Source organism: Bufo bufo, chromosome 2 (genome assembly GCF_905171765.1).
Source record: "Bufo bufo chromosome 2, aBufBuf1.1, whole genome shotgun sequence".
Taxonomy (NCBI): domain Eukaryota; kingdom Metazoa; phylum Chordata; class Amphibia; order Anura; family Bufonidae; genus Bufo; species Bufo bufo.
This window is the reverse complement of record NC_053390.1, coordinates 204,480,604-204,507,943: the sequence shown is the minus strand read 5'-3', so window position 1 is coordinate 204,507,943 and position 27,340 is coordinate 204,480,604. Positions and strand designations below refer to the sequence as shown.

General features: G+C 43.8%; 1 protein-coding gene across 2 annotated transcripts in view; it reads left to right on the top strand.

The window, feature by feature from the left end:
- The window catches only part of WSCD2 (WSC domain containing 2), a 573,456-nt gene that overhangs the window by 429,338 nt on the left and 116,778 nt on the right, over positions 1 to 27,340 (top strand). For both annotated transcript variants that reach the window (XM_040416044.1, XM_040416045.1), the window contains one exon: positions 10,350 to 10,471. In XM_040416044.1, the coding sequence (XP_040271978.1) occupies positions 10,350 to 10,471 (122 nt within the window). The remainder of the gene's footprint in view (positions 1 to 10,349; positions 10,472 to 27,340) is intronic.

Below are 27,340 nucleotides of genomic sequence, written 5' to 3'. Positions count from 1 at the left end.
GAAGTATTATATGCTGTGGGCTCAGCTCAACTATACAGTGAGGATGATCTACTAGAAGACAGTCAGCAGCTACTCCTCAGCCAAAATCTGAAGGAGACATCCGCCGCTTCCTCCGGAAGGCGGGCAAGTATGAGGAGGAGAATGGTGTTACGAGCGGTCAGGCTCCTGGCTCAGAGACCGTTGAGGAGGGCATCAGTGACGTGCAGACAGTTCTCGAATTGAGCCAAGTGACGAAGGGGCTTTATCATCATAGGGAGAAGAGGTTGGGAGCTTTTGCGTGAGGCAGCGGCGGAGCCAGCAAGTCGTTAGCTTTGCCAGGAGTCAGCAGGGTGGCAGCAGTGGAAGGTCGGGAGCCAAACGTGCCCGGGGTAGACCTCCTGCTATGGAGGAGCCTACCTGCCCAGAATGCAGTGGTGCAGGGGTTCACGGAGGCAGCGGCGGTAACATTCAGTCAGTGCAGAGTGTTGGGGGTAAAATCACCTACTCGCCGAATCTGTGGGCAGAAGGTTAAGCATGGCCTGGGTGCCAATCTTGGCACCACGGCCCTGCGTCAACAAATGCAGCGGCACCATAAAGTGGCCTGGGAGAACCGTGGCTCCAATGTGGTGGTCCAGCCTGCTTCAGCAACCGCTGCATCACCCAGTGGCATGCACCCGATTTCAGAAAGGCAAGGCTCCACCACCTCAACTGAAGAGAGCTGTCTGTCCTTCCTATCATCTACCGGTCTTGACGCTCCTGCTCCTCGCCCTCCTACTCCTCGTCAGTCATTCTTTCAGCAATCGATCCCCGAAGCGATTGCCAAGAGACAATAGTATGCGTGCACTCATCCAACGGTGCAGAAGCTGAACTTGCTTCTGGCCAAGTTGCTGGTGCTGCAGTCCCTCCCTTTCCAAGTGGTGGATCCTGCACCTTTCAGAGAACTGATGGCTTGTGCCGAGCCAAGGTGGAGAGTCCCAAGCCGTAATTTCTTTACCAAAAAGGCAGTGCAAGCCCTGCACAGTTATGTAGAACAGAAGGTGGGCCAGTCCTTGAGCCTGTAGGTGTCTGCCAAAGTGCATGGCAGCGCCGACGTGTGGAGCTGTAGCTATGGTCAGGGACAATACATGTTCTTTTACTGGCCACTGGGTGAATGTGGTACCTGCACAGCCACACCAGCAACTTGGCCAGGTGATGCCGCTTCTGCCTCCACGTTCTCACACTGTTTGTCCTGCGACAATGTTCGCCTCTGCTTCCTCATCCTCCACTGTGTCCTCAGCCTCCACTGCAGGGACATTTCACAGTGCTTCTCCAGCATACCATATGTGCAGGGTATGGTGGTGTCATGCTGTTGTACACCTCGTTTGCCTGGGAGAACTGAGTCACACAAGGGAGGAACTGCTCCATGTCCTTCATCAAGAAATTGAATCCTGGCTTTCTCCATGACAACTCAAAATCGGAACCATGGTGACTGACAATGGAAATAACGTGGTTTCGGTGCTGCGTCAAGGAGGGCTGAGCCATGCGCCCTGCATGGCGCACGTGTTCAATATGGTCGTCAAGCGGTCCCTGAAGTCTTCCACCCACCTGCAAGACATCCTAAAAAAATGGGCAGGAAACTCTGCATGCACTTCAGCCACTTGTACACCACCAAGCACACACTCCTTCAGCTGCAGTGGCAGAACGGCATCCCCCAACATAGCTGATATTCAATGTTTCCACCTGTTGGAATTCCCCCCTCCATATGTTGGACTGACTGTACGAACAGAGAAAGGTCATAAACGATCTTTTGATGATCCAAGCAGACAGGAGTACTCTCCTGTTTAACTTCAATGTTAGCCAGGGGCCTGCCGTTAGCTCAGGCCCTTTGCGGATGCCATGTTATTTGTCACCAGGACTACGGGATGAACGTCATTCCACTGCTTCAGTACCTTGGAACAGATGCTGGTAAATCTGGCTGGTCAGTGGACTGGAGACATGGCGCCTACATCTCACGGCCACATGAGCCCTGGGGGGGGGGGGGGTGAACTGCAGGAGGAGGAGAACATTGGACCACAAGCAATGTGTAGTGAAATGGGTGGTTTTTCTACACAGTGCAGGTACTTTCAGTTTATAATAACCGTTGACTTAGTCAACGGAACCAGGGATTCCCAGCCAGTCTACTTGCCCAGCCTTAAGCTGTTTATCTTCTGTAATCTGATGAGTGCAGGTACATCCAGCTTAGAATAACCGTTGACTTAGTCAACGGAACCAGGGATTCCCAACCAGTCTCCCAAGCTGGTACTTGCCTGGCCTTAAGTTGTTTATCTTCTGCAATCTGAGTGCAGGTACGTTCAGCTTAGAATAACCGTTGACTTAGTCAACGGATCCAGGGATTTCCAACCAGTCTCCCAAGCTGGAACTTGCCCGGCCTTAAGCTGTTTATCTTTTGCGATATGGCGAGTGCAGGTACGTTCAGCTTAGAAAAACCATTGACGTCAATGGTTATTCTAAGCTGGACATACCTGCACTCGTCAGATCGCAGAAGATAAACAGCTTAAGGCCGCGCAATTACAAGCTTGGGAGACTGGTTGGGAATCCCTGGTTCTGTTGACTAGTTTTTCTGCACAGGTGACAGGGGAGGAAGAGCAGGAGCAGCTGGAGGAGCAAGAGGGAGATGAGGAAGACGAGGCAGAGGACCCAGACACACCGTGGCAGTATGCAGTGGAGATGGAGGCAGGGAGTCCCTCCAAATCACTTTCGCAAATGGCCCGTTGCATGCTCACTTGTTTGGGTACTGACAGCCGAATTGTCACCATTCGGCAGAGGGATGACTTCTGGGTCTCCACCTTGTTGGACCGTCGCTACTGGTCTAAAATAGGTTCCTTTTTTCACCCGCTGAGAGGTAGGACAAACTGAACTACTATAGAGACATCATATGTAGTTAGTTGGCCGCTGCCTATCTGCGCCATCGTCCATCCTCTCTCAGGTCTGACCGGGGGGGGCCCTCTGCGCTCTTGTTACACTGCCATGGCTGCTGTGGCAGGGTGGGGGGTAGGAGCAGTACCAGCTCCATCAGCAGCAGCTTGAGTCTATAGTTGCTGATGAGCAGCTTTCTTAACCCGCCTAGTGAAGAAACTACTCACCAGCAGCAGCAGCTAGACCTAGAGCAGAACTTGAACCAGCAGGTGGTGGCATACTTGGACAGCACCCTGCCACCCCACATTGAAGATCCACTGGACTACTGGGCAGCCAAACTGGATTTGTGGCCGCAACTGGCCGAGTTTGCCCTGGAAAAGCTGTCCTGCCCGGCCAGTAGTATGGCATCCGAGCGGGTGTTTAGTGAGGTGGGCGCCATAGTTACTCAAAGAAAAACTCGCCTGTCCACACAAAATGTGGAGTGACTGACCTTTGTCAAGATGAATCAGGCATGGATGAGCCAAGCTTTCCACCCACCAATGTCTGATGCATCTGACTAGATCATCCATGGTGCCACTCCAACACTTTGACAAAAGAGACTGGTTTCTTCTGTCTACCTGCCTCAGCTACTTTTCTGATGCTGCCACCCACCTGATACCACACATCAGATGCCAAGTGCTCCTTCTTTCACCCACCATCTTCAGCCGTTACTGGTATTGCCACCCACCTCCACACTATGTCACCTTGCCACTCTGTGGTCTCCTGATGCTGCTGCCACCTCCACACTATGTGCCCTTGCCAGTCTGTGACCTCCTCATGCTGCTGCTGCCACCTCCACACTATGTCACCTTGCTAGTCTATGGCCTCCTCATGCTGCTGCTGCCACCTTCACACTCTGTCATTGTGCCACTCTGTGGTCTCCTCATGTTGCTGCCATCTCCACACTCTGTCATTGTGCCACTCTGTGGTCTCCTCATACTGCTGTTGTCACCTCCACACTATGTCACCTTGCCAGTATGTGGCCTCCTCATGCTGCTGCTGCTGCCACCTCCACACTATGTCACCTTGCCAGTCTTTGGCCTCCTCATTCTGCTGCAACTCAACACTATGTCACCTTGCCACTCTGTGGTCTCCTTATGCTGCTGCTACCTCAGCACTATGTCATTGGGTCACTCTGTGGACTTCTCAAGCTGTTCTCCCACCCTCCCCACTCCATGACTGGGCCACTATTTTGCCTTTTTGGCCTGGCAGACATCATCATTTTTTTGACCCTTCTAATCTGTCAGAAGGAAGGAAAAATAAGATAAACAACGGATCCTTTCTGTGTAGCAGCTGTAAGGCCTGTATGGTCCCATCAGAATTGGCTTATGATTTGGTAGCCAAAAGCAGGAATGGGTACAAAACACAGAAAACATGCAAATATTTCATATATTTCTGTTTTGGATCCACTCCTGTTTTTTTTTTTGCTTTAGCAATACTGATGGATTACTGACCAAATGCTGACCGAGTGAAGGCGGATGCTCAACAATCAGGATTAGTTTTTTGGGGGTTATTGTTCTGATGGATCAGAGGAAGGGCAAAATAATCAGTGACGTCAACACAAACTTACTGCTGACTCCCTCTCTACTCTGTCAGGGAATGCTCTATTTGTATAAGCGTTTAATAGAACAGGTTATGTAGACATCTATGTGGAATCAGCTGACAACGGTGTAAAAGGAGTGCGCCTTTTCAAGCTACAGTAGGATCTTGGGCCTCTGCATGCTTTATACCTGGCGCTAACATCGACCTGTAAGGCTGAGTTCACACTTGAACTGCCCGAATAAGTGAAGTTTGCAGTGATTCTAAGAGCGACGCCCGTCATGTGCATGTCATACTGACTCACAGTATTGTTTCACTACCACAGCAGACTCCCTATGCGTGTTACTGCAAGGCACAGTGTTCTAAACCACTATACAGGCTCTCTGCAGCCAGGAAATAGCTATTTTTAACGCTATTTTTTAAAAAGTATTAGTAAAATTGGGTTTAAAGAAACTTCTGCGTTGATGGTGTTTTTGCTAAATTTCGGTTACACACTGTGCAGTTTTCACACTGGCTGCTAAATCTCACAATAGACTGACTCTTCATGTTCTGTAGATATCCCTTTTCAGCAGACATCTCATTATCATCACAGGCAAGGTTGCAATGTTAGTAACACCTTTATTATAAAGCTAGAGGACCCGGACCGCTCACAGAGCATGGCCAGAACACTGTCCAATAGAAGTCATTAAGTCATCTCCAGACTACAGTTTCCTACATATATGGGGCTGTTGTATAGCAAATCTCTGAAGGCTATAAATATCAACAGCTCAGTCAAGATGGTCACCCCATAATCTTGTAAGAAAACAAATTAAAAATTATTACAATCATAAATTAAAAAATGTTTAGAACAAAGGAATATGTATCAGCATCTGTTTTTTTTTTAAAGAAAATATAGCTGATGATTAGAGATGAGCATATTTCTGTAAACCCAAGTAGAATCTGATTCAACCATTTTATTTGGCTCAAACCTGACTTGAAAGTTGTTTAATTGCCCTGAAAAGCTGGGGATGACATTCTCTCACTCTGAAAAATTATCCCAAATCAAATCACCTAAAATTCCTATAGAATTGAGTCTACAAGATTCAAGTGTGTTATTAATTTCCCAAAGTATTCACATTTCTGCAAATCTGAAGCTTTTGTGAATCCAAGTTGGCCTTCCACTACTCTACTTTACAGATCAGAAGACAGAGAAGAAGGCATCCGCCACCAAAAAGGGATACTTTTTGGGCTGCTTTTTCAATTTTAAAAAGCATAAAAAGTCTGGCAGTGCAGCTACCATACATTCCCCCATAGTTATATATGTTTATGTGACTTATTAATGCTGTTTTGGTTTTCAAGAGTTTGAAAGGGTTTGGATACAGTCCTTTAGAGACATAACAGTATCATACCAAATTTTTTAGGACAGTTGGGGCTCTTTTGATTTGGGCCAAACTTATTCGGACCAAATCAAATCTCATTGCTGATTTGACCGAATAGGAGCAAATCAATAATATATATGGAATAGGGCAAAATACTGGATGGAAATGTGTACCAATCCTACCACTGCACAACACAACTAATCATCTCAAACACATTATGAAAGCAAGAAATTCCACAAATGCTCTTGACAATATCAGTCAATTGAGAACAATCCATGGCTTCCTTAAAATATATTGTTTTAAGAAAAACTATAAGTAAAATACATAATATAACCATTGCAGCCTTCTTTAAAAGATATATTATATCTGCACTAGACTGCTGGATATATGTTCCAGGAAAATATTCTTAAAGAGCATCTATCACCATAATCAACCCTATTAAACTAGGCATACTGACTGGTAGGGTTTATTTGGTGACTAAAATGAGCCCTATTTCTTTAACTGATTGGTGAAAGATACTTTTAATGCCATTTTTGAAGAGATGAAGAAATGTTTTCCCCTTACAATGACTTTTCTCACATGGGCTCAAGATGCAGGGAAAGTTACTTAGGTAGAACAACTCCCTGGGAAGTTGGTGGTTACCATATATGCACCATAGGCACTGTACCCCAACACACAGGTTTACTTTCGTAGGAAGCAAATATGCTTATATGTATACTTTTGTACTGTGGGAGGAAAACGGAGTACCCAGAGGAAACTTAAGCAAACATGGGGAGAACTTCATGCAGATGTTGTCGCTGGTTGGACTCAAACCCAGGACCCCAGCAAGGCACCAGTGCTAACCAAAGAGCCACTGCGCTGCTGCTGTATATGACTAGTCATTCAGTTTCCTGCATTTAAGTGCGATTGTTATAGGCAGCCATATTGGTCATTCCCTCACAACTTTTTCTTTTGCATTGAAATTTTATATAAGTGGTTAAAAAAGATGAGTGGCTATTTTGTGTGTTATATGTTTTTTTCAGCCATATACAGGTTAAACTCGAAAAATTTGAATATTGTGCAAAGTTCATTTATTTCAGTAATGCAACTTAAAAGGTGAAACTAACATATGAGATAGACTCATTACATGCAAAGTGAGATATTTCAAGCCTTTATTTGTTATACAGTCCTGATCAAAAGTTTAAGACCACTTGAAAAATGGCAAAAAATCATATTTTACATTGTTGGATCTTAACAAGGTTCCAAGTAGAGCTTTAACATGCAACAAGAAGAAATGAGAGTGAGACAAAACATTTTTTGAGCATTCAATTAATTGAAAATAACGATTAAACTGAAACAGGCTGTTTTTCAGCTGATCAAAATTTTAGGACCACATGCCTTTAAAAGGCCAAATCTGTGCAAAGATGTGGATTCATTGTCATTTTCTGTCAGGTAGTCACACGTTGTGATGGCAAAGGCAAAAAAACTCTCCCTTTTTGAACGTGGTAGGGTTGTTGAACTGCATAAGCAGGGTCTCTCATAGCGCGCCATCTCTGCTGAGGTGGGACGCAGTAAGACAGTCATTTGGAATTTCTTAACTGATCCTGAGGGTTATGGAACAAAAAAGTCAAGTGGAAGACCCAAAAAAATTTAATCAGCACTGAGCCGGAGGATCCAGTTGGCTGTCCGTCAAGACACTGGACAATCCTCGACCCAAATTAAGGCCCTTACTGGTGCTGACTGCAGCCCCATAACCATCAGACGGCATCTGAGACTGAAGGGCTTCAAAATCAAAAAACGTCTTCAAAGACCTCGTCTCCTTGAACGCCACAGAACTGCTCATTTGGACTTTGCAAGAGAGCATTCAAAGGTGGAAGAAAGTTTTATTCTCTGATGTGATTTTTTTTTACCTTGATGGTCCTGATGGTTTCCAACGTTACTGGCATGACAAGCAGATCCCACCTGAGATGTTTTCTACGCGCCACAGTGGAGTGGGCGCCATAACGGTCTGGGGTGCTTTTTCCTTCAGTGGAACAATGGAGCTTCAGGAAGTGCAGGGGCGTCAAACGGCCGCTGGCTATGTCCAGATGTTGCAGAGGGCATTCCTCATGACTGAGGGCCCTCGTCTTTGTGGTAACGACTGGGTTTCAACAGGACAACACTACAGTACACAATGCCCGCAGGACAAGGGACTTCTTCCAGGAGAATAACATCACTTTTTTGGCCCATCCTGCATGTTCCCTTGATCTAAATCCAATTGAGAACCTTTGGGGATGGATGGCAAGGGAAGTTTACAAAAATGGACAACAGTTCCAGACAGTAGATGGCCCTCGTGCGGCCGTCTTCACTACTTGGAGAAATGTTCCCACTCACCTCATGGAAACGCTTGCATCAAGCATGCCAAAACAAATTTTTGAAGTGAGAAACAATAACGGCGGAGCTACTTATTACTGAGTTCATGTTTGGAAGTTGGATTTCTGTTTTGGGGGGGTTTAGTTTTTTTTTGGAGGTGTGGTCCTAAACTTTTGATCAGCTGGAAAACAGTTTGTTTCAGTTTATTCATTGTTTTCATTAAATTGAATGCTCAAAAAATGTTTTGTCTCACTCCCATTTCTTCTTGTTGCATGTTGAAGCTCTACTTGGAACCTTGTTAAGATCCAGCCATGCTAAATATGATTTTTTTGCCATTTTTCAAGTGGTCTTAAACTTTTGATCAGGACTGTAATTTGGATGATTATGGCTTACAGTTTATGAAAACCCCAAAGTCACAATTTTGAGGTCCCCTTTGCTCAGGGGGTATGGACTAATTAGCTGACTAGAGTGTGACACTTTGAGCCTAGAATATTGAACGTTTTCACAAAATTCTAATTTTAAGATGCATTAACGCAATTCCTTTTAATTTGCATTACTGAAATAAATGGACTTTTGCACGATATTCAAATTTTTCGAGTTTCACCTGTATCTTTTATTTAACTTGAGTGTAAAACAGTATCCTGAATGATTCAGAGAGCAGATCGTAAAATGTTTACATCATAGTACATAGTAAAATTACTGTGGTATGTCAGGAAAAAGGAACAACTTTTTCACTTTTTTTAAATCACTTTAGTCACTCCATAATGAATTGTGCATTGAGCCCATCTTTGAAAAAAACAATCCTTTTCAGTCAAAATCACAAACATTAATTTTATGACAAAAACAAGCACAAAAAGTCACTGACATATTTATGTACTTTTGATTATACTTTCTAAAATGTATAATTTAGTAATTTCTTATTTGATTGGGAAGAATTTGAGAACTTTTAGTGATTTCATAAAATGCTGGAAATAAATAATCTATACACAACCACAATGCGCTAGCCCATAGCTTTCACTTTTGGTGCAAAAACAGGACAAGATGCAACAAATGTATTCAGGAGTGTATATTCCAATATTCCAAAATTTTTTAACTTGTGACACAGCCCAGCTAAAACATTGAGAATTTTTTGTCTTCCAAATTTTCCATCTGTGACATGGGTGAAGCATAATTCCACATATATAATTCTACATTACAAGTTGCATTTTATCACTGCTGAAAAACCCCTTAAATAGCTATTCCAGTTCCGAGTTCTGCCTGATCCACTAGATAGGGGATAACTGTTAAATTAGTTATGTGAGTTACATCAGCCTCTACAACAATATTGGCTAAGCATCACAATCAAAATCATATTAACTCACACATAAGCTGTCTTGTGCTAAGAATGTTCTTGTTGCCTACAGCAACTAATAAAAGCTCATATTAATGACCTGTAGCAAAATAGAAGCTGAGCTGTGATTGGTTGCTATATGCAACCTGATGAATATCCAGGCTAACTGCCACAACAGCCAACAGACAATGGCTCCTGTAGTTTGGCGATTAGGTTACTAAGACTATTTTTTGGCAAATCATTGGAAAGATCGGGGTGAAAATTTTCACTTAAAACATAGTCTATGACGTTCCCCAAGTTACGGGAGGCAGCTGTGCAAAATTTCGTGATTGTAAATGCGATGGTGCGGATTCCTTTAACGGACATACACACATACATACATACACTCAGTTTTATATATTAGATGGCAACATGTGATTGGTATGGCACAGGTGCCAGGATTCGGCTCTCCATCGATCTGATAAAGATAGGTTATCAGTATTGTTATAATAAAACTCAGCATCCCTCAAATGTGACAAAATAAAGAACACATATTCATTAATTCCCCAGCGTTTCCAGCTTGCAGCTCCAGTCTTCATCTCCAGTTTTTGTTTGTAGACTGCAGCAGTGACATAGTAGTGTATGGTACATGACCACTGCAGCCAATCACTGGACTTAGCGGTTTGTAACACAAGACCACAAAGGCCAATGATTGGCTGGAGCAGTCATGCACTGTATGCTGCTGCATCATTGCTGCAGCCTGTAAACAGAAACTGAAGATGAAAATCTGAGCAGCAGAACTGGAAGTGATATATCGCACTAGTGATAGTCAATTCAAATTATTTGAATTGGTGCTGATTCTTCCTTTAATATATGTGTCTATTTTCTGTTGATTACAGATGGCAGTGCCATATTTCGTGGATGCTTCCGACGACCCGATAATACATCTCTGGCACTCCCAGTGAGCAACATTATGTTAAATATGTCGGTGGACAAATGTGTTGATTTCTGCACAGAAAAGGTCAGTGTATTTTTTAACTTTACATTATTAATTTATTTCAAATGTACCTAGAGCAAGAGGTCTATAACCTGTATGACAGCATAATGTTACACAGGCAATAGACTGGTCCTGCAGAGTATTTACAATCCTCATGGGTCTGCGCTTTAGGTTTGCATGTCTCCTAACAGGGCCTGTGCAAGGATTTTTGCCAACACAAGCGAAGCTACATTTTGGTGCCCCCCCCTTCCCTCGCAGCTCACCTGGCCCTGGTCCCGTCTGCAGCAGCTGGCTTCTCCTCTGTGTGGTCCTGGTATCTTCACTCTGCTTCAGATAATCGCTGGTTTGAGGACCGTATTTTTCGCCCTCTAAGACGCACATAGGTTTTAGAGGAGGATAATAAGAAAAAATATTTTCCATTACACCTCAGGTCAGACCAGCAATCAGACCCCCAATGTTATTCAGACCTCAGCTCACAGCCCCAATCAGACCCCCAATGTTAATCAGACCTCAGATCAGACCCCATGTCAGCCATCAGCCCCCCATGTAAGCCATCATGCCCCCATGTAAGCCATCATGCCCCCATGTAAGCCATCATGCCCCATGTCACAATTCTCCCCCTCCATGTCAAATCACCCCCCTATGTCACATTAGCCCTCCATTTCACATTTCTCTCCCTCCTTTTTACATAATCCCCTCTATCACATTACCCCCATGTCACATTTCTCCCCATGTCACATTTCTCCCCCTCCATGTCACATTTCACCCCTCAATGTCACATTTCTCCCCCTCAAGGCCTCAATGTCACATTTTTCCCCCTCCATGTCAAATCACCTATGTCACACCAGCCCTCCATGTCACATTTCTCCCCCTCCATCCATGTCACATTTCTCCCCCTCCAAACCATGTCACATCACTCACTTCGTGTCACATCATGATCACATCATTACCCCCAATTGTGTCACATTTCAGTCCCCCCCATGGCACATCATCCCCCCCGGCCGGCCCTGGCCCCATCCCCATGTCACAGACTACAGACATTGTCCCCCCTCCCATCATGTCACGGTCACCATCATTCCCCCTCCATTTATGATTGTTGTTTGTGTAATAATTTTTTTAAAACACATTTATGCCGTGCACTATGGCGCTAGTGCGCTCATCAGTGATCACCTACCCACCTGTCCTGCTGCTACGGCAATCTAGCTGTGTGTGAGTCAGACTCACAGACAGTCAGTCGCCAGTCACACCCTCCTGGCTTGACCCCATGACTGTGTTGCCATGCTGCCGGGCCCGTGCCGCTCTGTCAGTGAGGGCCGGGGCCACACGGCGCACGCAGGCTGGGGCGGGCAGCCAGCGGCGCTGCGGTGCAACTCATAAGTAAGTGATTTATAAAAATCAAAAAAGAAGGTTCATTTTTCCGCCCTCCCCCAGGGTGCGCCCTAAGGCAGCCGCTTGTTCAGCCTTATGGTAGCACCGGCCCTGTTTCCTACTGTAAGCTAATAGCACTTTCAACTTTAAATAAAGTTTAAAACCTGAAATTGTGTTTTTTTTTATAATTCAGCTTCTAGAATAACTATTATTAAAGGGGTTTTCCAAGACTTTTATACTGATGACCAATTCTCTGCATTGGTTATCAGTACCTGTCTGACACCTGGGACCCCCACCGATCAGTTATTTCAGAAGGCACTTCAGTGGGGCTAAGTTGCGCCTAGGTCATGTGACCAATAAACATGACATCACATGGCTTAGGCTAAGCTGCCAGAGGCCGTGGCACTATTGCGATCACTGTTGCCTTCTCAAACAGCTGATTGATCAGATTCTGAGGATAGGTCACTTGTAGAGATGAGCGAATCGAAGCTGACGAAGTGGAATTCGATCAGAATTTCAGGAACTATTAGTGGCAAAATAAAAATATATTTGCCATTCAGCAGTACAGTTATATGCTATAAAGCCTTTTGTGGAGTGTATTAGTGGCAAAAGAAAAATATATTTGCTGTTCAGCGGTGCAGTTATATGTTCTAAAGCCTTTTGTGGCATGTAAAAGTGGAAAAATAAAAATATATTTGCCGTTCAACAGTGCAATTATATGTTCTAAATAGGGTTGAGTGAACCCGAACTGTAAAGTTCGGATTTGTGTAGAACTTTAGGATTTTTCAGTAAAAGTTCGGGTTCAGGTTCGCTGTTCGGTGAGTTAATGGTGTTTTTTGAAAGGCTGCAGAGCAGCCAATCAACAAGCGTTTAACTTGTGTGCCCTTAGAAGCCATCACAGCCATGCCTACTAATGGCATGGCTGTGATTGGCCAGTGCAGCATGTGACCCAGCCTCTATATAAGCTGGAGTCACATAGTGCTGCACGTCACTCTGCTCTGATTAGTGTAGGGATAGGATGCTGCTGCTGTGAGGGAGAGAATAGGAAAGAATATTTAATCTGAAGTGCTTGTTAACTCAGCGATCTACTTAGATTTTGTTTTGTGGGTGCAGTGCACAATCTTTTTACCCTGCCCTTTTATCCGTCTGTTAGTTAGGTGGCCGGCGGCATCCATTTTATGCAAGTTCAGTGCACCAGCACAGCATATGTGCATTTGTGACAGTCAAATAGAAGCTTGAAATACTGCAATTATATTCTAGGTTTAAAAAAAATCACCCATTTTTGGCAAGACCCTACATCTGTGGCCTTTGCAGCATTTGACATTGTTAAATACAAGCTTGAAAGACTGCAATAATTTTCTGGGTTTAAAAAAGCACCCCTTTTTGGCAATACCCTCCATCTGGGGCCTATGCAGCATTTGTAAGTGTGAAATTTAAGCTTGAAATACTGCAATAATTTTCTGGGTTTTAAAAAACACCCTTTTTGGGCAAAATACTAAATTTTACAGCCCTTTCTGCATCTGTCAGTGTGAAATACAAGCGTTAGATACTGCTGTCATATTCTGTTATTAAAAAACACCAATTTTGGGCAAAATCCTAATTTTGCGGCGTTTGCTGCATCTGTCATTGTTAAATTCAAGCTTGAAAGACCGCAATAATTTCCTGGGTTTAAAAAAGCCCCCCTTTTTGGCAATACCCTACATCTGGGGCCTATGCTGCATCTGTCAGTGTGAAATATAATCTTGAAATACTGCAATAATTTTATGTGTTTTAAAAAAAAAAACATTTTTGGGCAAAATACAAAATTTGCAGCCTTTGCTGCATCTGTCAGTGTGAAATACAAGCGTTAGATACTACTGTTATATTCTTCTATTAAAAAACACCCATTTTGGGCAAAATACTAAATTTGCGGCATTTGCTGCATCTGTCATTGTTAAATACAAGCTTGAAATACTGCAATAATTTTCTGGGTTTAAAAAAGCACCCATTTTTGGCAATACCCTACATCTGGGGCCTATGCTGCATTTGTCAGTTTGAAATATAATCTTGAAATACTGCAATAATTTTCTGGGTTTAAAAAAAGCACCCATTTTTGGCAATACCCTACATCTGGGGCCTATGCTGCATCTGTCAGTGTGAAATACACGCATTAGATACTGCTGTTATCTTCTGCTATTAAAAAAACACCCATTTTGGGCCAAATACTAAATTTGTGGCCTTTGCTGCATCTGTCAGTGTGAAATACACGCTTTAGATACTGCTGTTATCTTCTGTTATTTAAAAAAAAACACCCATTTTGGGCCAAATACTAAATTTGGGGCCTTTGCTGCATCTGTCAGTGTGTCAAATACATGCGTTAGATACTGCTGTGTAGTTCAGAGGAAGAGCCGGTGGTCACACAGAGCCACCAACACAGCAGAAGAGGGAGCAGGGTACAAAAGCGGAACGGCTGTCCCCTAGACAGTACGCCTGCTACTGCCCAACGCAGCAAGGGACCGAGCATACCAAAGCCAGCTCCGAGGAGTTCCCTGGCGTGGCAGTTCTTCAGACAATGTGCTGACGACAAGACATGAGTGGTTTGCACGCTGTGCAATGAGAGCCTGAAGCGAGGCATAAACGTTCTCAACCTGAGCACAACCTGCATGACCAGGCATCTAAGTGCAAAGCACGAGCTGCAGTGGAGTAGACACCTCAAAAACCAAGAAAGGTCTCTGGCTCCTCCTGCTTCATCTTATGCTGCAGTCTCTGCCTCTTTGTCCGCCTCTGGAGTGACAGTGGCACCTGCGACCTCGCACACACCACCACCTGGGTCACCAAACATCTCCACAATATCCCACAGAAGCGTTCAGCTCTCCATCTCCCAAACACTGGAGCTGAAGAGGAAGTACCCCATACCCACCCGCGATCCCTGGCCCTGAATGCCAGCATTTAAAAATTACTGGCCTTTTAAAAGGTGTCATTCCATCTGGTGGAGACGGAGAGTTTTAAAAGCCTTATGGCGGTGGCTGTCCCACAGTACGTCGTGCCCAGCCGTCACTACTTTTCCAGGCGAGTCATCCCTTTCCTGCACAACCAAGTGGGGGGCAAAATCAGGTGTGCACTGTGCAACGCCATCTGTGCAAAGGTCCACCTAACTACGGATACGTGGACCACTAAGCACGGTCAGGGACGTTATATCTCCCTAACAGCACACTGGGTAAATGCAGTGGCGGCTGGGCCTGAGGCGGATAGCAGTTTGGCGCATGTCCTTCCACCACCGAGGATTGCAGGGCGCTTCAGTTTGCCTCCTGTTGCTTCCTACTCCACTTCCTCATCCTCTAACGCCTCGTCATCCGGTCAGCGTAACACCTTCACCACCAACTTCAGCACAGCCAGGGGTAAACGACAGCAGGCAGTTTTAAAACGTATGGGAGACAAAACCCACACCGTGCAGGAGCTGTGGACGGGCCTTGAACAATAGACCGACGAGTGGTTGGTGCCAGTGAGCCTCAAGCCCGGCATGGTGATGTGCGATAATGGGCGAAATCTTGTAGCAGCTCTGGGACTAGCCGGTTTGACGCACATCCCTTGCCTGGCGCATGTGCTGAATTTGGTGGTGCAGAGGTTCCTTAAAAATTACCCTGATATGTTAGAGCTGCTGCAGAAAGTGCGGGCCGTCTGTGCGCGCTTTCGGTGTTCTCACCTTGCTGCTGCTCGCCTGTCAGCGCTGCAGCGTAACTTTGGCCTTCCCGCTCACTGCCTCATATGCGACGTGTCCACAAGGTGGAACTCCACCTTGCACATGTTGGCCAGACTGCGCGAGCAGCAGCAGGCGATAGTGGACTTTCAGCTGCAGCACGCACGGGTGAGTCGCTCTGCAAACAGCACTACTTCACCACCAATGACTGGGCCTCCATGCGAGACCTGTGTTCCTTGTTGCGCTGTTTCGAGTACTCCACCAACATGGCCAGAGCAGATAACGCCGTTCTCAGCTTTACTATCCCACTTCTATGCCTCCTTTAAAAAATGTTTCTGGCGATGATGGAAGAGGATGTGGCACAAGAGGAGGAGGAAGAGGGATCATTTCATAGGGTTTCCGGCCAGTAATTCACAAGTGGCTCCGAGGGTGTGTTCCTGCACCCACAAACGCCAGGTACACAATTGTCCGGCCAGGGCACAGTTCTGGCGGATGATGAGGTGGAGGAAGAGAAGGAGGAGATGGAGGTGGAGGAACCGTGTTCACAGCAGGGTGGCACCCAAACCAGCTCATGGCCATCATTGGTGCGTGGCTGGGGGGATACAGAGGACACAGACGATACACCTCCCACAGAGGACAGATTGTCATTGCCTCTGGGCAGCCTGGCACACATGAGCGATTACATGCTGCAGTGTCACCACAACGACCGCCGAGTTGCCCACATTCTAACTTGTGCTGATTACTGGGTGGCCATGCTGCTGGATCCCCGTTACATGGACAATGTACCGTCCTTAATTCCATCACTGGAGCGTGATCATAAGATGCGAGAGTACAAGCGCACGCTGGTAGACGCGCTGCTGGTGGCATTCCCACCTGACAGCGGGGGCACAATGGAAGCACAAGGCAAAGGCAGAGGAGAAGGAAGAAGTCGCCAATGCAGCTGGGGCACCACTAGCACCTCAGAAGGCAGGATTAGCATGGCTGAAATGTGGAAAAGCTTTGTCAGCACGCCACAACAACCAGCACCACCAGCTGATATGGAACGTCTTAGCAGGAGGCAGCATTTCACCAACATGGTGGAGCAGAATGTGTGCACACGCCTACACGTACTGAATGACGGGTCTGCCCCCTTCAACTTCTGGGTCTCCAAATTGGGCACATGGCCTGAGCTTGCCCTTTACGCCTTGGAGGTGCTGGCCTGCCCTGCAGCCAGTGTATTATATAAATGTGTGTTTAGCACGGCAGGGGGCGTTATCACAGACAAGCGCAGCCGCCTGTCCACAGCCAATGTGGACAAGCTCACGTTCATTAAAATAAACCAGGGATGGATCCCACAGGACTTGTCCGTACCTTCTGCAGAATAGACATGTATACCGGCCTTACCCAGCCATTGTTATACTACAGCACAATTGCTCATTGTTGTATTTTTTATATTTCCCACTCTTTTGGGGTGTACCCAAATTAAAAAAAATTAATAAAGAAAATTAAAACCAAAAACCAGTGTTGGCTACCTCGTCCTCCTCCATCCCCGCTTCCACCTACACTGCTACGTCTATCTCCTCCTCAACCTCCTACTCCATATGGACCTACACCTAATACATCAAGATTATTTTCTTTGAATTTGTACGTATTTTATTTTATTTCATGTCATTTCACTAATTTGTCTGTTACATTTTTGGGTGAAATTCACCAATTTTTGGCTGTGACATACCCCTGCTCTACCTAGTAGACAGGTAAACAAATTTCCCTAATTTGTCTGTTACATTTTTGGTGAAATTCACAAATTTGTGGCTATGATATACCCCTGCTATACCTAGTAGACAGGTAAACAAATTTTTACTAATTTGTCTGTTATATTTTCGGGTGACATTCACCAATTTTTGGCTGTGATATATCCCTGCTCTACCTAGTAGACAGGTAAACAAATTTCACTAATTTGTCTGTTACATTTTCTGGGGAAATTCACCAATTTTTGGCTGTGATATACCCCTACTCTACCTAGTAGACAGGTTAATAAATTTCAAAAATGTATCTGTTACATTGTCGGGTGACATTCACCAATTTTTGGCTGTGATATACCCCTGCTCTACCTAGTAGACAGGTTAATAAATTTCACAAATATTTCTGTTACATTGTCGGGTGACATTCACCAATTTTTGGCTGTGATATACCCCTGCTCTACCTAGTTGACAGGTTAATAAATTTCACTAATTTTTCTGTTACATAGTTGGGTGACATTCACCAATTTTTGGCTGTGATATACCCCTTCTCTACCTAGCAGACAGGTTAATAAATTTCACAAATTTTTCTGGTACATTCTTGGGTGACATTTTACCATTTTTGCCTTGAATAAACCCCTGCTCTGCATAGGTGACAGGGACCGAAATTTTTAAAAATCATCTGTTCCATTGGTGGGTGACATTAACCCATGTCTGGCGATGAAAAAACCCTGCTCTGCATAGATGACAGGGACTTAAATTTCTAAAATTTGTCTTTAATTGGCCCTTTTATTCGATCCTTCTGCTTTAATAACTTGTCCCACATTTCCGCTCGATCACATTGCAGCCATTGGTCTACCTTGGATGTGGTCTCCCTTTCTCACGCTCTCTCTCCGGCGTGGAACCCTGATTTGCCGCTAACCGTGATCAACATGGTAGGCGCATAAAAGAACATCGAAAGTCGATAGAGAAGATATCCAATTGGATGGTGGACGTCACGGGGACGTGCGATCAGGCAGAAGTTATCTAGAGTTAACAAAGCGGCAGCAGGGCCTCTTCTGTCTAACGTTTCCAAATCCAAAATACCCCAGTGACATTCCCTATAAGTTTTTATTAATCATTCAAATAACAGGGCATCTTAAGAGTCCTACTCCTGTATTGTTATTTATCGTCACTACCTCCCCGAGTCGGGAGTGGGCAATTGCCGTGCGCCCCCTTCTTTCATTTGATTCTTCCGCTTTGATAACTTCTCCCACATTTCCGCTTGATCACATTTAATTTCATACATTGACGTCTCTTGGATGTGGTATCCCTTTCTCATGCTCCCTCTCCGGCGTGGAACCCTGATTCGCCACTAACCGTGATCAACATGGTAAGCGCAGAAAAGAACATCGAAAGTTGATAGAGCAGATATCCAATTGGATCGTGGACATCACGGGGACGTGCAACATAGTGGAGCACTATGTGTGCACACGTCTACACATACTGACTGATGGGTCTGCCCCCTTCAACTTCTGGGTCTACAAATTGGGCATATGGCCTGAGCTTGCCCTTTACGCCTTGGAGGTGCTGGCCTGCCCTGCAGCCAGTGTATTGTCTGAATGTTTGTTTAGCACGACTGGAGGGGGTTATCACAGGTTATATTTCCCAATGTTTTGGGGTGTACCCTAATTTAAACAGAAATCAGGTGTGGATCAGCCAGGATTTCCACCCACCAATGTCTGATGTATCAGACTAGGTCATCCACAGTGCCACAGCAACACTTTGACAAAAAATACAGGTTTCATCTGGCTACCTGCCTCAGATACTGCCACCTACCTGATGCCACACATCTGATGCCAAGTGCTCCTTCTTTCACCCACCATCTTTAGCTGGTACTCATATCGCCACACACCTCCCCACTCAGTCACAGAGTCACTCTGTAGTCTCCTGATGCTGCTGCCACTACCTCACTATGTCACCTTGCCACTCTGTGGTCTCTTGATGCTGCTGCCACCTCCACACTATGTCACCTTGCCACTCTGTGGCCTCCTCATTCTGCCGTCACCTCCACACTATGTCAACTTGCCACTCTGTAGTCTCCTAATGCTGCTACCACCTCCACACTATGTTACCTTGCCACTCTGTTGTCTCCTCATGCTGCTGACACCTCCAAACTATGTCACATTGCCACTCTGTGGTCTCCTCATGCTGCTGCCACCTTCACATTATGTCACCTTGCAACTCTGTGGCCTCCTGATGCTGCTACCACCTCCACACTATGTCACCTTGCCACTTTGTTGTCTCCTGATGCTGCTGGGACGTCCACACTTTGTCACCTTGGCACTCTGTGGCCTTCTGATGCCACCACCTCCACACTGTCATTGTGCCACTCTGTGGCCTCCTTCTGATGCTGCTGCTGCTGCCGCAACCTCCACACGCTGTCATTGTGCCACTCTGTGGCCTCTGGATGCTGCTGCCACCTCCACACTGTCATTGTGCCACTCTGTGTCCTCCTCATGCTGCTTCCACCTCACCACTATGTCATAGGGCCACTCTGTGGACTTCTCATGCTGCCCCCACCTTCGCCACTTCATGACTGGGCCACTATTTTGCCTTTCGGCCTGGATGATATCATCATTTATTTGATCTTTCTTCTGATCTGTCAGAAGGAAGGAAAAATTAGACGCACAACGGATCTTGTCTGTGTAGCAGCTGTAAGCCCTGTATGGTCCCATCAGAATTGGCTTGTGATTTGGTAGCCAAAAGCAGGAGTGCGTACAAAACACATAAGACAGGCAAATATTCCATTCACGTGTCATCTCTGTTTTGGATCCACTCCTGTTTTTTTTGGCATTAGCAATACTGATGGATTACTGATCAAATGCTGACCGAGTGAAGTCAGATGCTCAACGGACTGGATCCGTTTTTTGGGGGTTATTGTTCTGTCGGATCAGAGGATGGGCAAAATAATCATTGACGTCAACACAAACGTACTGCTGACACTTTCTCTACTCTGCAGGAGTGGGTACAAAACACAGAAGACATGCAAATATTCCATTCACGTGTCATCTCTGTTCAAGATCCTCTCCTGTTATTTTAGGCATCAGCAATACTGATGGATTATTGAGCAAATGCTGACTGAGTGAAGGCGTATGCTCAACAGACAGGATCCGTTTTTTGTGGGATATTGTTCTGACGGATCAGAGGAAGGGAAAATTAATCAGTGACGTCACCACAAACTTCTACTGACACCGTCTCCACTATGGAAGAAAAACAGACGAACCAGCACCTCCATAATAAGTAAATATGAGAACGCAGGTGCACGCTACCTTGGCTGAAACACAATTGTATTAGTAGAACTACAGGTAACAGCACTCTGCTAGTCAATTGCACAAAGATATAAGCAAACACTGAAAAAATAACTGCTTGGTGGCCATACTTACTGCAAAGGCAGCTAGAAGCTCTTTGCGAATATAATTGATCAATAATATTTCAGGCCCATCTACCAGACGACAAGGTAGCTTCTAATCAGATGGGTCCTACTCTAACATGCCTCTCCTGGGCTTACAGCCTACAATCTGGGCAAAGTAGTACCAAGCTGTATCCTACACATACCTGCTGTATGGGCTAAGTAGAATACAGCTGTACAAGCTATCTAATAAAAGCACATGGTAAATGGGCTAGTGGTGCACAGTTCAAACTCACCACCAGGGGGCACCAGTATGGCCTCCAAGCAGTTATTTTTTCAGTGTTTGCTTATATCTTTGTGCAATTGACTAGCAGAGTGCTGTTACCTGTAGTTCTACTAATACAATTGTGTTTCAGCCAAGGAAGCGTGCTCCTGCGTTCTCATATTTACTTATTATGTAGGTGCTGGTTTGTCTGTTTTTCTTTCCTATTGTCACTGCCACTGGGGGGTCGCGCCCACTGGTGGTGAGTTTGAACCGTGCACCACCAGCCCATTTATCATGTGCTTTTAATTAGATAGCTTGTACAGCTGTATTCTACTTAGCCCATACTGCAGGCTCACAGCCTGGGAGAGGCATGTGTAGGATACAGCTTGGTACTACTTTGCCCAGATTGTAGGCTGTAAGCCCAGGAGAGGCATGTTAGAGTAGGACCCATCTGATTAGAAGCTACCATGTCATCTGGTAGATGGGCCCGAAATATTTTTGATCAATTATATTCGCAAAGAGCTTCTAGCTGCATTTGCAGTAAGTATGGCCACCAAGCAGTTATTTTTTCAGTGTTTGCTTATATCTTTGTGCAATTGACTAGCAGAGTGCTGTTACCTGTAGTTCTACTAATCCAACCGTCTCCACTATGTCGGGGGGCTCTACTTGTATATGCGTTCTTAATAGAACAGGTTCTGTTTACATTGATGCACAATCAGCTGGCGACGGTGTAAAAGGAGTGCGCTTCTTCTTGTCGCTAACATTGACCTGTAAGGCTGAGTTAATACTTGAGTTATTTGGTCCCAAATAAGTGAAGTGTGCAGTAATTCTAAGAACGACGCCTGTCATTTGCATGTCATACTGACTCACAGTATTATTTCAATACCAAAGCAGAGTCCCTATGCGTGTTACTGCAAGGCACAGTGTTTTACACCACTATAAAGGCTGTCAGCAGCCAGGAAATAGCAGTTTTTTCATGTAACCCGCAGCGATTATATTTAGATCGAATCAAATTTTTCCCAAAAAATTCGGCGAACCGATGAATCAAACTTTTTAAAAATTCGCTCATATCTAATTCTAATACTGTACGAAGCTCATAAGCTTTTAATTGTAGAATTTTGGATAGGGAAATTGCAGGGAAAGTGCAGGGAGATCGTAGGGAGAGCGCAGGTTGAGTATACTCTCCATGTGCATCTTGTTCACCTGCTGCCTTAATACCAGTTAATCTGTTAGTTTATATAGAATTACTGTGCTGCAGTATTAAAGGGTGGTCTAATATATCGCCATGTGCATCTTGTTGAACTTCTGACACATTCGCAGTTAATGTCTTATTTTATATATAGAATTATGTGCTGCAGTATTAAAAGTCAGTCTAATAAACCGCAGTCTGCATCTTGTTGAATTGCTGACACATTTGCAGTTAATCTCTTATTTTATATACAGAATTAATGTGCCTCAGTATTAAAGGGCAGTCTAATATATCGCCATCTGCATCCTCTTGAATATTTCGCCATGTTCAACTGTGCAGCGGAGCCAAGTGTGTCATAGCGAATGCATTCTGTTAGCTGTTGCGTTACACAGCGGCAGTATTAGGCCACCACTTAAAGATACAACTACAAGTTTCTTAACTTCATGAATCTTTAATACACTCTGTGGCTGAAGGTGTAATATATCGCTGTGTGCATCACGTTCTACTGTACCGATATTCAGAGTTAGTCCATTATTTTAATGATACAGTTAGTTAAATATTTTGCTCTGTACAAGTGTGCAGTGGACCTAAATTCATTATCGCTAATACGATCTGTTAGCAAAAAAATTATTCTCCTTCCGTATTGCAATCCCCGATCCCTATAACAAACGGTATTGAGCAGGTTACCTGCACCTATCGGCGAAAAGTAGACACACGTTGATCCCTTCAGTGTAGCACTGTGCATCCCCGGACATCTAAGGGCATCGCAGACTTGTAATTGCTGAACGCCACTTATCCTTCGAAGATTTTGGACACGGACCGCCTGGAGTCAAATAGCTACTTAGCAAGGAAGATTCTCATTGGTTATTGGAATCAGCCACACAAGTCACTGCACCAACTCGACATAAATTCATTGTAGCTAGCACGTTCTTTTAGCAAAAAAAATTTTGTGCATTGTTATTGCAATCGTTTATGGTAAGACCTATGATGGTATTACAGACAAATCGCTCCAACTGGACCCAAATTCATAATTCCTAGCTAACACGTTCTGTTAGCAAAAATGTTATTCTGTGTCACTCTGACAGCCATGGCAAATTTTAAACAAATTCTACATCACTGCGCAGTGCAACTAAATTTTAACCCATGTGGTCCGGGATCCCTCCATACTATGATCCTAATGGTTGCGTTCAAAATGTATTAGGATTAAAACCAGATGGGCTGAACTTGGTGAATGGATCAAACAGCCTGAAAACTAGCTGCCATATAATATGGTGACCGAACAGGAGCTGTTGCTGGTATGGGTAAAGGCATCTGAAGGGTTAAAAGTCTTCCACCTCCATTACCACCGATCGCAGACATTAGTGCTGGGTGTCTGCTCTTTAACACAGCAGAAGTAAATATACTGCTAGCGGTTGGGAAAGGGTTAACTTCCAAGCCTTCACATTAAGAGGCCTGGGTATACCTGACCTATAGCGATTCCTGATTTATTAATTCATTCATAATGAACCAAATTTCTTATAGAAGTTTGGTGAATCGACTGAAATTAATTTTAGAAATTTCCCTCATCTCTAGTGGTTTTCTGATAACTAGATTGCTATCTGTCCACCTTAGTTTGGCTGGCTCATCAGTTAACTGGAGATATTGAATAACTACTGGTTTAAACAGGAACCACCTAAATATTAAAGATTCTTAACAGGGTTCTTGGTTTTAAAGGGTTTACCTTCCTTTGAAGGAATTTTCCGGTTTGAGGAGGAAACCACACAACCCCCAGGATTCTCCTCCAGTAAAGTGGTAAGTACTTATCTGACAGATCCAGATCCTTCAACAGTTCTCCATGCCAGGTTCTATTTACTGCAGCTTTAACATTGACAACGTATGACTGTTGCAGCTAATAACTGGCCTTAGTGGTAATGTCAACGCTGCAGCCAGGTAAATAGAGCCCAGCTAAGAAAACCACAGCAATGGCACAGGATCTTTTAGGTAAGAACTTCTTCCTGAAACGAGACAATTCCCTTAGGCATAATTTTTTTTCAATATGATTAAAGGACTAAAGTCACTAGAGAAATTATTATCAGTGCCTGGTAGAGTTGTCTTTGCTAATTTTATTTCTATCGTTCTCTCTCCAAGCCGTTGTCATGATTGTGAGAAAAACACTTTTTAATTCTTAAGCAAATTAGTTCTTAAAAGAGTATTACAGTTATATGAAGCTATCCCCTATCCACAGGATAGAGGATAACTATTCGATCAGTGGTGGTCCTGCTGCTGGAACCCCCATGATAACGATCCTGTTTATTTTGGTGGGCTCTATGGGGTAAAGGGCCCCCGTTCTTGTGATAGCTGGAGGTCCCAACTGTATCAGTCCCACTGATATAATAGTTATCCCCTATCCACATATTATATAACAGAAAAACCCTTTAAGTGCATTGAGAATGGCCCGAGCCACTCAGTGCACCCTAGCTTTTCGCTTGTTTTCCTAGCCACTCCCCCTTCCATTTCATTAAGAGGACTGGGTGAAATAAAAAATTCAGATGGCTGACCCTGTCAATCAAGTGAAAGAGGAATGGGTAGGGTGCACAAAGTGGCCTCAGGGTCATCCTCAATGCACTGTTCCCAGAGCTAATTTGCATAAGGATTAGAAGAAGAACTCTACAACTGATTGGAGAGAGAGGGGTAGACATGTAATTAACAAAGGCATCCAGGCATTCTGCCTGGTTTATTAAAGATTTCCCTGGTGACAGATACCCTTTAATAATACTGTAACGGCATACTGTGAAGATATATCTTCCTTGGTGAAGTCACATACTACTGTACATTTGACTTCACATCTTTATGACCTGTCATCTCTATGAATGACACATCATAATGCTGTTTGCAAATAAATGTAATACTGTAGATCTAATAGATACAGTGGATATAAAAATTCTACACACCCCTGTTAAAATGTCAGGTTTCTGTGATGTAAAAAAATTAGAAAAAGATAAATCATTTCAGAACTTTTTCCACCTTTAATGTGCCCTATAAACTGTACCATTCAATTGAAAAACAAACTGAAATATTTTAGGTGGAGGGAAGAAAACAAAAAAAAATAAAATAAAATAATGTGGTTGCATATGTGTGCACATCCTCTTATAACTGGAGATGTAGCTGTGTTCAGAATTAAGCAATCACATTCAAAATCATATTAAATAGGAGTCAGCATACATCTGCCATCATTTAAAGTGCCTCTGATTAACCCCAAATAAAGTTCAGCTGCTCTAGTTGGTCTTTCCTGAAGTTTTCTTAGTCGCATCCCACAGCAAAAGCCATGGTCCACAGAGAGCGTCCAAAGCATCAGAGGGATCTCATTGTTTAAATGTCAGGAGAAGGGTACAAAAGAATTTCCAAGGCATTAGATAGATATACCATGGAACACAGTGAAGACAGTGATCAAGTGGAGAAAATATGGCACAACAGTGACATTACCAAGAACTGGACGTCCCTCCAAAATTGATGAAAAGACAAGAAGAAAACTGGTCTGGGAGGCTACCAAGAGGCCTACAGCAACAGTAAAGGAGCTGCATGACTATCTGGCAAGTACTGGCTATGTGGTACATGTGACAACAATCTCCGGTATTCTTCATATGTCTGGGCTATGGGGTAGAGTGTCAAGATGAAAGCCTTTTACAAAGAAAAACATCCAAGCCAGGCTATATTTTGCAAAAACACATCTGAAGTCTCCCAAAAGCATGTGGGAAAAGTTGTTATGGTCTGATGAAACCAAGGTTGAACTTTTTGGCCATAATTCCAAAAGATATGTTTGGCGCAAAAACAACACTGCACATCACCAAAAGAACACCATACCCACAGTGAAGCATGGTGGTGGCAGCATCATGCCAAGGGGCTGTTTTTCTTCAGCTGGAACTGGGGCTTTAGGTAAGCTAGAGAGAATTATGAACAGTTCCAAATGCCAGTCAATATTGGCACAAAACCTTCAGGCTTCTGCTAGAAAGCTGAACATGAAGAAGAACTTCATCTTTCAGCAAGACAATGACCCAAAGCATACATCCAAAATCAACAAAGGAATGGCTTCACCAGAAGAAGATTAAAGTTTTGGAATGGCCCAGCCAGAGCCCACACCTGAAAGTGCTGTAATAAAATCAAAAGGTGCTTCAACAAAGTATTAGTTTAAAGGTGTGCACACTTATGCAACTATATTATTTTATTTTTATATTTTTTCTTTCCTCTACCTAAAAGATTTCAGTTTGTTTTTCAATTGAGTGGTACAGTTTATAGGTCACATTGAAGGTGGAAAAAGTTCTGAAATGATTTATCTTTGTCTCATTTTTTTACATCACAGAAACCTGACATTTTAACAGGGGTGTGTAGACTTTTTATATCCACTGTATATTATATAGCATAGACTTTGACCTGCTTTCGCCCTATTAAATGGATTTATTTCTGTATATCAGAACTGCAGGATTTAATATCTGTAGATGTAATAACCAGTTGTTCCCTCTAAATGATACTTTCAAATTAAAATGGAAACAAGACTGTAAGAAATCATTCATTTGGGTAAGCAAAATAGTCATTTTTCATGAGAGCCAAGACTAGAGGCAAATAGTTAGATTTTCTACACTTTCTTTTTTGCTATCAGGTGTCTAATTTGTTAATCTTAATGACAACATTGCTTTATTTCCAAACTACTTTTTCCTTGATCTTGATTTCATTTACATTTTTCTGTTTACTTCATAGAGACACAGAGCAGTGCTCTTCATAGATTATATTATCACTCCAGCCCATTAATTTGTAGGAAAGTGCTGTTCAGTTGTAGTTTATTGACTGTTGATATACTGGGTATGGATAGTAGTTGAGACGCATCAGTATGGATTTCCCATCAGATAAACTTGATGGAACAGTGTTCTCAACAAATGCATAGAAACTCAATAAAGCTTCTCAGCAATATTCTATGTCCACTATCATCACCAGAATTGCTTCAATCATGTGTAAAAAGTTACCCGGAAACATCATTAAACCGGGAAAAATGAATAGTTACATCGACAGGAAAGCAATATGTCTAAAAATGTTTGTTAATTGAGCTACATTAATCAAATGTCTGCTTGCTGAACGTCTGACGAAAAACAGAAGCAGAAATTTGCACGTGAATTTAGTAATGCAATGAGAAAATGATTTTGCTTGGCTAGGTGTAATGATTGCTTCAAATCTCATGCAGTCCACCATTCTACATAAAACTTTAAATGTGGAATATACTTTTTTTTACTTTATTAAATATAACTTTTTCAATTCTCA